This window comes from Rhinolophus hipposideros (assembly GCF_964194185.1).
Source record: "Rhinolophus hipposideros genome assembly, chromosome: 18".
Taxonomy (NCBI): Eukaryota; Metazoa; Chordata; class Mammalia; order Chiroptera; family Rhinolophidae; genus Rhinolophus; species Rhinolophus hipposideros.
The window spans coordinates 21358397-21372702 of NC_138064.1; the positions used below are offsets into that span (position 1 = coordinate 21358397).

A 14306-nucleotide genomic window follows, 5' to 3' on the forward strand; every position below is an offset into this window, starting at 1 on the left:
TGCTAATTCAAGTTTTTAAGTCCTGCAGTTTACCTGCAATGTTAAAAATGTATATATTTTGCTTATAGTCAAAGCTAATCCCTTACTTTCTAGTATAAGAGTATTTTTGGAAAGAAACTGCAGGGATTTTTTGTTTGTTTGTTTTGGTAGTTATTTTGGTATACCATTTATACAGTATTAGTATTTATGTGGTTATTTAATGGCATTCTGTTGTGTTTGTTTAGTTGTACAGTCACTTGTAGCAGTTGCTTTTACTTAAACCTCAATGCTGTGTTATTATTGTTAATTAGGTTCTTTGTGATAGCAGAGAACCTTGGCCTACTGTCACATTGTGGGCAAAGGTTAATGTTTTATCAGTCTGTTTCATAATGATATTTTTAGAAATACACTGTTAACTTAATTCAAGTATAAGCATTTTATTGTGTCCGTAAACATGCTTATAACCAGGTAAAGCAAATACAGAGCCAACTTGATTCTTAGTAATATCAGATACAACACAGATAGGTAAAATTTACTGATAATTGTGAGGCCAGCTTTTGGCCTCGGAAAGAAAAACAGAATTGATGACCTGAGCTGATTTGTTTTTATCTGTGTTTTCCACCCTCCTTCCTGCTTTTGTGATGCCTGTCGTGAAGAGTGGTGAAATGGCAGATAGCCACAACAAGCACTTCCTTGCACTTGCACTTCCTTCCACTTCCATTCAGTAGTTGAGACTGACCAGATTTAATGTTCCACTGTTTCTTTCTTGTCACTACAATCTTTGAATGACTGTAAGATTAAGATCATTACAAAATTAAAATTTGTTTTTCTTCTTTGTGGATTTCCTATCTACTTAGTAGTGCTTAGATTTAATTGGTAAACTTTAAGTATAGGAAATATTGATAACATTTAGTCAGTACTTTATAGTAAAGTAGTTCTAAACCAGTGTTTATCTTATCTTAACTGTAGTTTTCTTTTTATAATTCCAGATGTATTTAAAATAAATCATTAATTGGATTACTTTTTTTCTGTTAAGCTTTTATTCTATAGTCATAGTGGCAAGTTACATTAATATCATGTTAATTAGTTAACAATAAAGAAGTGTGCGATTTAGCTATAGATTTGGATCTCATTTGTCTTTGTCTTTGGTTATTAGCTAGCCTGTTATTTAATGAAGGCTGATTTTCCTAAAGTTTGAAAATGTTGCCTGAGATTTTTAATTAAATACACTGGCTGAAAACTTTGAAAGACATTATTGTAGAAATTCACAAATGGTTATACATAGTTGTTTTAAACTTCAGAACATAGCAAAATCTGTCAATTCTTTGCTTTGCCAAAGTCACAAACTGACATTTTAGTGAACGATAAGCCATTTATTACATCTGAAAAATATGTATGTTAATAGATATATACAATTTTATTTTTTTTTATCTATAATTAATTTTTTTCAGGGGTTTTGTGGTTACTCTCCTGTTTGGAAAAACAAACTCAGAGAAATACCTAGAGCAGTGTGAACACTCATTTCTTCCTCCAACATCAACTGGAATCCCTAAGGTAAGTAGGGTAAAATGTGAAACCTCAGAGTCTTGTTCTATGCAATGATAATAATGTGATCATCTATATATGGCTTGGCAGATTTTCCTGTAATTTACTAACGCTCACTTTAAATTCATAGGGGACTTTGTGATCATGCTTAGAAAATGCATTTTAAAAGGTTACCTTGTAAACTTTTTTAGTGTTAGATGTTAAAAGTGGGAATGCAAATTTGAGGAAAAGACAAAAAATTGGGTTGTTTTCCTGCTATCGTAACATAGGTTTTCAAAGCATCACATGCATTATTTGTGTCAATGAATATACAGTTCTGAATGAAATAAATTGCGTAGGAACCAGCGGGGGAAAACGGGCACTTTTTTTTTGACTCACTTGAAACATATAGCTTGCAATTAGACTATGCATTATCTATAATTTTAATAATTTAGGGCCAATTTACATCATCTTGAATATTACTATTCTGTTTTTTTTTTTCAATATCATTTTCTATAAGTAAAATTGGAATTGAGTACTATAGCTAGGCTTCAGATTTGCATTGCCTTCAGTTCTTGTTGTTAGGATAGGGGTAGTTTCATGTTTTATAAAGAGACCAATGGTCTTGAGTTGATGCTAGAAACTTAATTTTACAATTATTGTCCAATTTGTGTTAAGATGTAGGAGATACAGAGAAAGTAATATATAAGGTAGTATTTTACATTACTGAAATTAAAAAAAACCCAATCCCACTGATTTTCATATTGATAAATTTTTTCTAATGTTTACTATAACTTTTAAAATAATCTGAGGCTTTTTTCCTTCTTCCTTTAGGACTCCCATCAATATGTATTCTTTGAGTTTGCTCACAAATCTTTCTAAAGAAATGAACCTTTTGTTTTTTTTGAATAATTTCTTAGCCATCCATAGTTTCCATTCGTCTGAGTGATAAATATAAAAGATGGGAACTGTATTTAAAATTAAGATCCCAAATAGTAATAAATCCTAGTCAAGACTGGGATTATAAGTCTTTATAATCTGTTTTTTTAACAGATGCTATAAAACAATAGTTATTTTTCTAAAATGATTTATAAACATGTTTTATGAAAAAAATTCTTAGAGGTTGCATGTTACAACTTGAAACGTGTTGTGTGTGTGTGCATGTGTGCACACTCTTTGGTTTGTATTTTTCATTAAAGAGTTTTCCACTACTTTTCACCCTATTTCCAGGTCATTGATCTTTCTGAAGACTGCAAGGAAATAGATTAATTTTCTTTAGTTGCTAAAAATTATCCCTAAATAAAATCAATTAAGAATACATTCATTTGGCAGTTGGTATTCTGTTTTAGGCTTGGGGGACGGGAAGAGAAGAGTGGGAGCTTTTGATAGAGAAAATTAATAATTTAACTCACGTGAAACATTAACTTATGGTTTTAAAGTTTCATTGAATTATGACAATATATCTGTATATTTTCAGTTTTCTCACATACTAAATAATGTTTGCTGCTTTTATTATATTTTTGAAGTTAAAAATAGATTATTTTTTTTCTGGATGTGTAGTTTTGTTAATTTGAGAAATAGTGTTTGGTTTATACCGGAGTCTCAAGAAATAAGGTTATTAATTTACTTGAGATAATGACAGAAAAGTTACAATGAATATTCAGTTAGAAGTATTCTACAGAGATTTTAAAACAAGAAACTATGCAGTAAGATGTAATGGTTTCCTTTAAGTGCTTAGAAGAAATGAAACGGGAAGCCAGGACTATAAAGATCGATAGAAGATTGACGGGTGCCAATATAATTGATGAACCTCTCCAGCAAGTGAGTTTCAGTATGTGGTATTTGAATTTCATATATTGTGTGCTGGGTGTTTTTCTTTTGAAAATATTAAGAAGTAGTTTTGCTATTTATATAATATGCTGGAAATGCATTATAATGCTGTCTTTAGATTCTGTACTTAAAGATGCTGCCTTATTTATGAACTAATTTATAATGAGGTGGTTTAATTACTATTAAAGCCTTTTGATTTAAGTTCCATTTAGAGAAAAGTTTTCACTGACATTTGAAAATGTTTCTAATTTATAGTTTAAGTGTTATTCTTTAGCTGATGAATAAACTTAGTGGTTTGGTAAATCAGACATTTTTCTTTACTAGTTTTATTAGTTTTTAAAATGGATATACCTACTTTGATTCAACAATGTTAAAAAGTTAGAATTAAAAAAAATTTGTTCAACCCCAAAATGTTTTCACTGATGTTTGGTTGATTATATGATTATTATAAATAATATGTACTTTAAAATTCTAACATTTACTTTATAGATGAACCCATATTTAGTTTATCCGATTTACAAAAAACAAAATACATTACGTTGTGTTATAGTATTTGCTGCTTATTGGCTAACTTAATACTGTTAACAGATCAAAGGTATTAGAATTAAGTAACTATGTCATTTTTGTAATTTGATTGCAATGAATTCGATGATATAATTTTGGAAAAATACTTTTCTTTTTGAGACTTAGGGTCCATTGGCATTACTTTACATCTCATTTCATCAAACTGATTACCGTGGTTTGCTGTGTATAATGTGCTCCCGTGTGTAATGTGCACCCATGTTTTTGGCCCAAACTTGCAGGGAAACGGAGTTAATACTACCTATATAGTACTTTTCCCCTCACAAATTTGGGCAAAAAAGTGTGCATTATACATGGCAAAGTACGGTAAAACTATTGTTTGCATTGAAAATTTACTTTTTCTACAAACTCCATCTTTATGAATTCTGGGTGGCCTTGGCCATAGGTAACTCTTTAATTTTTAACAAATTTGGGCAGTGTATGAATTGGAATACCAAAATAATTAAAAAATTTTTGCAGTGGTTTTTTGGCATAGTAATCCTTTTTCTAATGAAGGCCATTGTGTATCACCACAATTTAGTGTATAAAAGAGTAAAATAAGAGTAAAATATTTAGTGTATAAAGAGTAAAATATTTAGTGTATACAGAGTAAAATATCAACTGGCAAATAATCCTTTTAGGTTTTAGCTTGCCACTGTTACTTTTTAAAACCTAAATAGTTATATTTTTTTCCCCAATATTCTTGTTTTAGATTATCCAGTTTTCCATGAGGGATTATGTCCAGTATTGGTATTATACACTAAGTGATGATGAATCTTTTCTTCTTGAAATTAGGCAGACTCTTCAAAATGCACTCATTCAGTTTGCTACTAGGTAAGGTCACTGCATTGTGTTCTGCAGAAAAATGTAAATATATTGTTTGTACCAATAGGGAAAATAACTTCTAAATGGGAAAGCAAATTAATTACCATTGACCCTTGAACAACATGGGGGTTAGGGGTGCCGACCCCCACACATTCAAAAATCCACATGTAACTTGATTCCCCCAAACTTAACTACTAATAGCCTATTGTTGACCTGAAGCCTTATGTAATAACATAAGCAGTTGATTAACAATTTTTGTATATTACATGTATTATATACTGTACTCTTACAATAAACTAAACTAGAGGAAAGAAAATGTTAAAAAAATCATAAGGAAGAGAAAATACATTTACAGTACTATACAAATTTATTTTTAAAAATCTGCATGTAAGGCCTGCATGTAAGCGGGCCTGTGCAATTCAAACCCTACATTGTTCAAGGGTCAACTGTATTAAACGGTAAGTAGAATAGTAGATTATTACTGTGGGATAACTCAGATTATAGAATTAGAGACCTAAAAACCTTTAAATGACTGCTTGAAATTTAACCTTTACATTTACAGAATGTTTACCTTGATTAAGCCCTGTTCTCTCAGTCTGTGTGTCATTTTCTTCCTCAGGGTCCAAGGATGTGACTTTTCAAAGTCTTTCAGCCTATTTATTGATAATTTATTTTCCTCTCTTATCCAGATATTCTGTTTATTTGAGCTGTGGAAATTATTTGTAGTATAAACTGCTCTCTTATTTTTCGGACATACCTAATGGAAGTCTTCTTAGAGTGAGAAGAACCCAAAGGAGCACACGGCAGTGGGAAATAATTCAGTTTATTTATTTTTAGAAGAAAAGTATATTTTGATGATTTTGCTTTAAGAAACATCCACCTATATACTATCTCCTAGATGACAAAATATTTTGACCTGTATCCTTGTACTTAAACTACTTGATCTTTGTTTGGGGGAGGGGTTGGCATTTTATATCTAGAAATTATTTATTTTTGAGGAAAAGCATTTTGTTTGTATGTTTTCTGTCTTTTTTTTTTAATCCAAAGATTTTGCTTCCCGATACTCACAAAGATTTCCCTAGTTGCCTGTAGCCTCAGAGCACGAGGCTGCATGTTTTAGCCATGAGTACGCTCACATTTGAAGGTGTTATTTTCTAGCCAACCCCTCTTGTTCCCCACTTAGGTTCTAGAAATATAGTCTGGGACTTTTGAGAGTCTTGGAGGATAGATCTCTGCCCTAGGGCTCTTACTATGCTTTTATGTCTGTTACGGGTATATATGTTGACTGCTTTGCCTTTGAGTCAGCTCTAACTCTTGGTGACCCTATGAATGAGGGATGTCCACAATGTCCCGTCCTCAACAGCCCTGCTCAGCTCCTGCAGACTCACGCCTATGGCTTCTTCTCTGGTATCAACTCATCTCATATTTGATCTTCCTCTTTTCTGGCTGCCTTCTGTTTTTCCCAGAATTATTGTCTTTTCCAAAGAATCCTGCCTTCTCACCATATGGCCAAAGTAAGACAGCTTCACTTTTGTCATTTTTGCCTTTAGTGATGTTTCAGGCTTCATTTACTCTGCAGTGCACTCCGTGTGTGTAGATATTTCCAGCTCATGCTGCTCTGTCTGGACTTTTCCTCTATAACTCAGTTGATCCTAAGCTTTACAGTGGGAGATTAGTTCCTCACCTCTGGTCGTTGGGGAGGTCTGCAGTAAGGGTTATGGTTTGAACAATAACCTTACTTGTAGAGATAGATTTGAGCTCCTCCCTTATAATTTAACAGCAAGCATTTGCAAAGTATTAGGTTGGTGCAAAAGTAATTGCAGTTTAAAATTGCATTACTTTTGCACCAGTCTAATAGCTAGCCATAAATACCACCGTGGAACACAGAAAATATAATCGAATAAAACCAAGGAAGGTCAGAAATTGGATTTTTATCTACTTTATTTCATACGTGTAACATTATCAAGTATTAGATATTCTTTTAGATGACTTCTGGAATCATTTGCTGCTTTCTATAATTACATCCTAATGATTTTTTTTTCTTTGAAAGGGCAGCAATAAGAAGAGTTCATTATTCTTGTGTCTGACTGCCTAAGAATATATTAAAATATAACAAATTTTAGACCTGGAAAGAACTTTGAACTAGTAATTGGAAGACTTGAGTTTGCACCCTGCTCTCCCACTTTGCTGTGGAACTGTGAGCAAGAATTTTAAACTCTTTGAACCTTGGTTTTCCTCATATGTAAAATAAGCATGATGTTACCTACCCTGTTCTGCATCCTCACAGGGTTATTGTCAGGATCAAATCCATCTATTCAGCTAATATTTTTGTGCCTACTTTGTACCAACCACGTGCTGTGTGGACACAGCAGTGAATAAAACAAAAGTCCTGTTCCATGAAATGTAATGAAAATAATACTTGTGAAAATGTTTTCAAAATTGGGAAGGAATGTGGAAATTTCATTTGTTACACCATCCAAGAGCCATAATTTCACAGATAAGGAAGCAAAGGTCCAGAAAGATTAAGTGGTTAGCCCAAGGTTATCCAGTAGAGTTGGGGGCAGAGTAAGAATTGGAATCAGATTGTTTTTAACAGTCCAGTGTTCTTTTTCCCCCCATTCCCTACCAGCTTTATTATGATCTAGATTATTCATCTTAGTCTCCCAACCTTTCTTCTCTTTGCAATGCTTTTCCTCATTTTGATCCCGTCACCTTTTCTTTGAACTTCATGTCATCCCCCCGCCCCCACGCCTTTTGTAAAATTCTGTACTACCAAGGTAAATATTTGGGTGATTACAGGAAGAGCCAGGTTTCTTCCATCCTAGACTGTCTTGAATTTATATCTGCTTTGCCATTGTCCTTAAGTTTTGGGGCAAATTAATCAGCTTCTCTTGAGCCTTGGTTTCTTTTGTTCTCTGTGAATGACTTTATTTTTGTTCATGTTTGACTTTTTCTATTACTGCTACTAAAAATGTACCTCTTAGTAGAGGTTCCATTGCTGTTTCCAATGCCAGTATCATGAAAATTAGGTCTATTTACAGTCATTTGAATATTTTGTAATCCTTGTTCTGTACTGTCTGCTGTGCACTGTGAAGCACATGGCAGGAGCATGTGTTACTGCCTCTGTCCTTCAAGTTACAATCTTGTATGGGGTTGTTGATGAGGGGCCCATGAAGTCCTGAAAATGTATTCAAAACTGTGTTTTTTTTTTCCTGTTGAGTGGTTCCATAGATTTCTTTTTTAAAAAGGGCCTATGAACCTAGAAAAAAATTTAGAAGCACTGAATTCTAGTGTTCTTATTTATTCATAACCTTGGGGAAACAATTATGGAATATTAGCTAAAACAAAATGCTAATTTTGAGACGTAACAGGAAGAAAAGGACATACTAAACAGTCTGAAGTCTTGACTTTGAGCTGTAAGCTCTATTATTTATTAAGCTCTATGGCCTTGAATGGGCAAAAGACATAAATTCTTTGAGTCCAGGGGATCACGCATATGTACTTATCAGGTCGTCGTTAGGATTAAATGACATCGCATATGAGAAAGTATTTTACAATAACACCTTATGTTTACGTTAGTACAGTATCTGTTACTCCAGTAGCAGTTTGGGGAAGGAAATCTTCCTATAGCACTCTTGAGTTTTCTTTTGTGGAACCTGGACTTGAATTAGGCTGGAGGCTTAGGGGATGAATCCTTGATAACTTTTGTATTTTTATTGCCCCTTCAAATAAGATATAATGAGATAGGACAGAAAGCCCTGGGAGATCTGCATTATAATCCTACATGTACCATTAAGTTACAGTGTATTTAAAAGAAAATTTCTTAGCATCTATTAGTAAAATAGTAATGCTAATACTTGTAGCAACTTTGGAGTTGTGAGGGGCAACTGAGATGATCTGCATGAAACATTTCATAAAGTATTTGTTAACCAATAAATAACACTTTGAGCAAGTTACTTGACTTTCTGTGCCTCAATTTCTGCATCAGTGAAATGGGGTAATTATACCATAGGGTTATTGTGATCATTATGAGGGAATAAAACAGCACAGGATCTGGCAAAAAATGTGTTCAATAAGGTTAACTTTGTTGTTATTGTTATTTTTGTTACTATGTTTTTAGAAAATATATACAAATTCTTTGACCTTATGTTAGACTTTTGTGTGTTTTTTTTTTCAGGGGGAAGGGAGACAAAATTAAAGCACATGAAATGGAGAAAAAATAAAGTAGTTATTTGTATGGCACTGAGAGCTAGAGATAGAATGGACCAGAGTAACTGATGAAGATCTCATGTGGCTTGAGGCCAAAACTGGTATATTGGGATAGAGAGAGAGATCGAGAGGAAGGACATGTTAGGAAAGAAAAATAAGTGCAAAGTTCTAAGAAAGGGGATAAGGTTAGTGTGGCAGAAACCATAAGGAGATTCAAATGAATAAGATACCCTGTTACTCTCCAGAGTGAAAGGTGGTTACTGTCTTCATTTTGGGGATTCATCTTAACCTCAAGATTAGTAGAAAGGAGATATATTTTAATGCCGCTGCGTTCCCTCTTGAAGGGTTTTCCCATGGGTGTGGATGTGTAGGCCCCAAGATTCAGTGGTTATGATAGTATCCACTATCATTGTTTCTGGAATGACAGAGGGGATATGTTCTGAAAGTTTTGCCATTTTGCCCACTACCTTTTGCCTGGAAATTATAAATCATATGTTCCTAGACTTGTTCAAAGACAAGCATAACTCAAATAATGGACATTTGCAACAGTCAAGTTTTACACTTTTTTGCCATTTTATATTCTTTGCCATTTGAAAACTTAGTTCAAAACTAACATTAATCAGAAAGATGATTTTTGTCATATCTACTATAATAGAGCAAAAACAATTAGGAACCATCTAAATATTTAAACAAAGAGGAAGTAAGTTAATGGTTTTATGCCCATAGAATAGACGGGGTTGTAAATTGTGCAGTTGATCTTTGAACAACATGGGGGTTAGAGGCGCTGACCTGCTGCACTGCTGAAAATCTGCATATAACTTTTGACTCCCTCAAAACTTAATTCAGTCCTTCCTTAGTATCTGAGGGGAATTGGTCCCATGACCTTCCCACAGATATCAAAATCCACGAATGTTCGAGTCCCTTATATAAAATGGTGTAGAACAATACATACAGTCAGCCCTCTGAATCCTTGGATGCAAAACCCGGATGTGGAGGGCCGACTGTGTATTTATTTAAAAAAATCCATGTATGAGTGGATTCAAACCATGTTGTTCAGGAGTCAGCTGTGTATTTATATTATTCACATACCCTACAATTCACCCACCTGAAGTCAGTGGCATTCAGTATATTCACTGAGTTGTGTGACCTTCATCACAGTTAATTTAAGAACATTTTAATGACCCTACAAAGAAATCTTGTATCCACTATTGGTCACGGCTGTCCCCCCAAAACTTTTAGCTCTAGGCAATTACTTATCTACTTTGTGTCTCCGTGGATTTACCTATTCTGGATATTTTATATGAATGAGATAATAAAATGTGCTGTTTGTGACCATCTTCCTTCACTTCATATAATGTTTTAAAAGTTCATCCATATTGTAGCATATAGTAGTCCTCATTCCTTCTCATTGCTGAATAATGGTCCATTGTATGGCTATACCACATTTTGTTTATCCATCAGTTGGTGGGCATTTGGGTTGTTTCCACCTTTTGGATATTATGAAGAATGCTACTATGAGCATGCACAGGTTTTTGTATGGACTTACATTTTCATTTCCCTTGGTTGTGAAATTCCACTTATGAGTGGAATTTCTGGGTCATATGGTAACTCCGTTTAGTTTCTTGAGGAACTACAAACTATTTTTCAGAGTGGCTGCACTGTGTTACATTCCCACCAACAATGTATGAAGGTTTTAATTTCTCCAGATCTTTGTCTACATTTGTTATTGTCTGTCTTTTTAATTTTAGCCATCCCAGTGGGTGTGAAGTGGTATTTCATTATGGTTTTTATTTGGGTTTCCCTGATAGCTATGATACTGAGTTTCTTTTCATTGTGCTCATTAGTCATTTGTGTATCTTTGAAGAATGTCTGTTGGCAGATCTTTTCCCCATTTTTAAATTAGGTTATTTGTCATTTTGTTTTTGAGTGTACTGCCACCTGTTTTTGTAAATGCAGTTTTATTGGGCAGTCATGCTCATTTGTTTGTATTTTCTCGTTGTTTGCTTTTGTGCTACAGTGGCATATTGACTAGTTGTGACCGAGAAGATGTGGCCTGCAAAGCCTAATAAAATAGTAGGTATGTGGCTCTTTGGAGAAAAAGTTTGCTGACCCCTGGAATAGATAATTTTGCTGGTATTAAAATATTCGGGAAATATTATTTAAACTAAAAGGAAATAGAATAAAAAATCACACAAAATAGTGTATACTGTATGATTACAGCTATGTAAAAAATTGTAACTGTGTGCATTGCAAAGGGACTAAAGATCACTAAAATATTAATAGTGATCTTTGGATTGTGGATTTATCTCTGATTATAACTGATGCAGAAAATCTAAAGAAGGAAATTACATTTTACAATATGGGCACTAAAGAAGGAAATTACAGTTTACAAGATGGGTACTATCTTTATAACCAGAGAGAAATAGAAACATTTGGTAATCAGCAAAAAAGATATCTAAGGTGACTACTTAAAAATCAATTCATTTTCCTGTTTCTGTTTTTATGTTCTTATGAGCTCATAAATATAAGAATCATTTTTTCAACTATAGGTGATGTATTTTGTAGAGAGCCTTTATCTCGTTGTTTTCTTGGGAAGTGATTTTTTTTTGCATAACAATGTGAATGTGTTTAATGCCACTGAACTGTACATTTAAAAATGCTTAAAATGGTAAATTACATTATGTATATTTTACCACAATAAAAAATAAAAAAAGAACAATAAAAAAACAAGCACGCAAAATTGAAAAATGCTTTGTTAAGAATGAATAGAGAGCAACAGTGAACTAACTGTGGGATAACCTCTCGTAGCCTAATATACATATTATTGGAGCAGCCGAAGGGAGGTAACACAAAAAATATTTACAGAAGTAATTGCTGAAAATTTTCCAAATTTAATGCAAACCACAAACTGACATCCAGGAAACTCAATGATTCCCAAGCACAAGAAACATGAAGAAAACCAAATCAAGGCATATTATCATTAAAATGTTTAAAAGCTGTAAAAAAAAGAGAAACTTCAAAGCAGCCAGAGGGGAAAAAAAGACTCATCATTATGTAAGGTGGAACAAAGATAAAATATAGCAACACATTTTTTAATACCTTATTTTGTACATGATGAAATAGTGAATATCTAATAAATTTTTGTTAATCAAATTCCCATTTATTACTTCCATGTTATTTTTTTTCTGTAATATTTTACCGTTGGACCTAGGTATTTCATTTACCAAGAAAAATTTACTAAAAATACTGTTTATTGAAATAGTTGACAGCATGACTGATTTTTTAATGCTTTATTTATTAAGAGTTTGTGCACTTAGCCCCAGGTTATTTTTTTTTTTCTCTGTAGCTTAATAAAAGCTTTCAGTTCTATGTTCTTTATACTCAACCTCTAAGATAGGTGAATATACTTCACGTGTGTTCCTTTATCTAGGTTGTTTGTTATATTCTGAGACCCAAGTCCTTTAGAACATCTTGACATTTGATGGCTTTGAAGCTTTGGGACACAGAACTGGACTTACGTGGTATTGTAGTTCACTAAATACCATTTCTTTCATATGATTATATAAAACTGCAAGCCGGAATTTTTCTCCACGTCCACCATTTAAAAAATGTGAATTATATGAATCAGGAGGTTTCATGATGTTAAGGTGTAGGAGAGAAAACACTGAATTGAAAATTAAGAACCCTGATTATTATTATTTTTTTTAACAAAGCTCTGACTGATTTCACTATATAATCGAGACTAAGTAAATTAAGTTCTGACTCAGGGGCTTATGGTAATCATTTCAGATCTCTTTCAGTTCTGACGTACTAAGATTTTTTTTTTCTGTAGCTTGATAAAAGCTTTCAGTTCTATGTTCTTTATACTCAACCTCTAAGATAGGTGAATATATTTCACGTGTGTTCCTCTATCTAGGTTGTTTGTTATATTCTGAGATAGTCTGTCATACTCTGGTCAGGTTGGTACTAATTTTGATTTGTTTGTTTTCAATCCTACCTCCTCCTCAGATCACTCATTCATGTACTTGTCTTCATACCCTGTATTTCGAATACCATTTGGGGATTTAATTTTGTTCCGTGGGTAGGGTTGCTAGTTAGATTTAGTTTACTCTGGGATTAAAGTACTCCTCTGGTCTATTGTTTTACTGGTAAGAGATCGTAGAGTAGGATGATGATAAAGTTTATTTAAACCTTTTGTTATATTTCTACATGGTCAGAAAGGATGCTTGATTTCCAACATAAAAGACGTACTAGACTAATCTTTACTCAGTGGTTAAACAATCTTGTATTAATGAAACTTGAAAAATTTTTGATTATTTAAACTAGTGCTATTTATAGGATGCTGAAAACACAACACAAAATTTGTAGTTTTGTAAATCGGCTACTGTATGTTTATGAGGTGTAAATACTCCTGCCATGCTTCATTTTAAGCGATCAGCATGAAGGCAGTGAACATGGAGTTAGGAAAGAGCTGTGCACATTGGGCTCTCGCTCTTCACACGACTGGGAGGAGGTGCAGCCAAGAAAAGGGAGCAGACAGATTTGTAACCATGAAGCGAAGAGACTGGTTTCCTTGTGTGGTTGCTAATTTAGCTCCTGTAAAATAGGAATTCTCCATGTATTTTTGAGGATTATCGGTGGAGAGTAATAGTCAATTTAATGTAAGTTTAGGAGTGTTATGAAAAAAATCAATACTTACAGTTAAATCCTGAAGATAGATTTTAAAAGGGAAATACAGGTGCTCTAGAGAGATGTAACATGTAGTATTTATGAGTGAATTGAGGTTGAGAGAAGGGGAATTGTTTTAATGGAATTAGAGTAAGTTTACAGTTCTGTGCCTTTATTTTGCGCACATTCAATTTCAGGTTGAAACTTTTGCATTGTAACATAGTAGTCTCTCAGGGACTCTAGAAGGATGGAAACAAGTAAAAGGTTATGTAGTTTAAAGCGTACACCCTTTCTAGTAGTGAATTATGAGGGGGAAGTCACTGCCTGATTCAGTGGCTCAAGGAAGAAGGAATTTCTTCTTTCACAGACGGGCCACCATCTTTCCGGAAGGTGGCTGTGGATCAGTTCATCAAAAAGCCTTCTAGTGGGATGCAGCTTCTCAAAATCTCCCCAAAGATGCTTGTCACAGTCTACCCAGAAAAACCACGAATTTCACTGCGCAGTGATTTTTTAAGAAATCTTATTTTTCTACATAAAAAACCTTATATAGGAAATTAATACATATTTTAATCTTATGTGATTGGTTATTATATTGCCCTTATTGATTAAGATACCTTTTAAAGACTTTTATATATGTATATATGTGTGTGTGTGTGTGTGTGTGTGTGTACGTACGTATACACACAGGTAATAAACAGTCTATTGTGCCT

At 33.5% G+C, this 14306-nt stretch overlaps 1 protein-coding gene across 10 annotated transcripts in view; it reads left to right on the forward strand.

The window, feature by feature from the left end:
• The window catches only part of SNX13 (sorting nexin 13), a 119126-nt gene that overhangs the window by 40008 nt on the left and 64812 nt on the right, over positions 1 to 14306 (forward strand). For all 10 annotated transcript variants that reach the window (XR_013995373.1, XM_081080090.1, XM_081080093.1 and 7 more), the window contains 3 exons: positions 1431 to 1533; positions 3235 to 3324; positions 4607 to 4728. Coding sequence is in view for 9 of the 10 variants with exons in the window: in XM_081080090.1 (XP_080936216.1) it covers positions 1431 to 1533; positions 3235 to 3324; positions 4607 to 4728 (315 nt within the window). In the remaining variant the exon portion in view is untranslated. The remainder of the gene's footprint in view (positions 1 to 1430; positions 1534 to 3234; positions 3325 to 4606; positions 4729 to 14306) is intronic.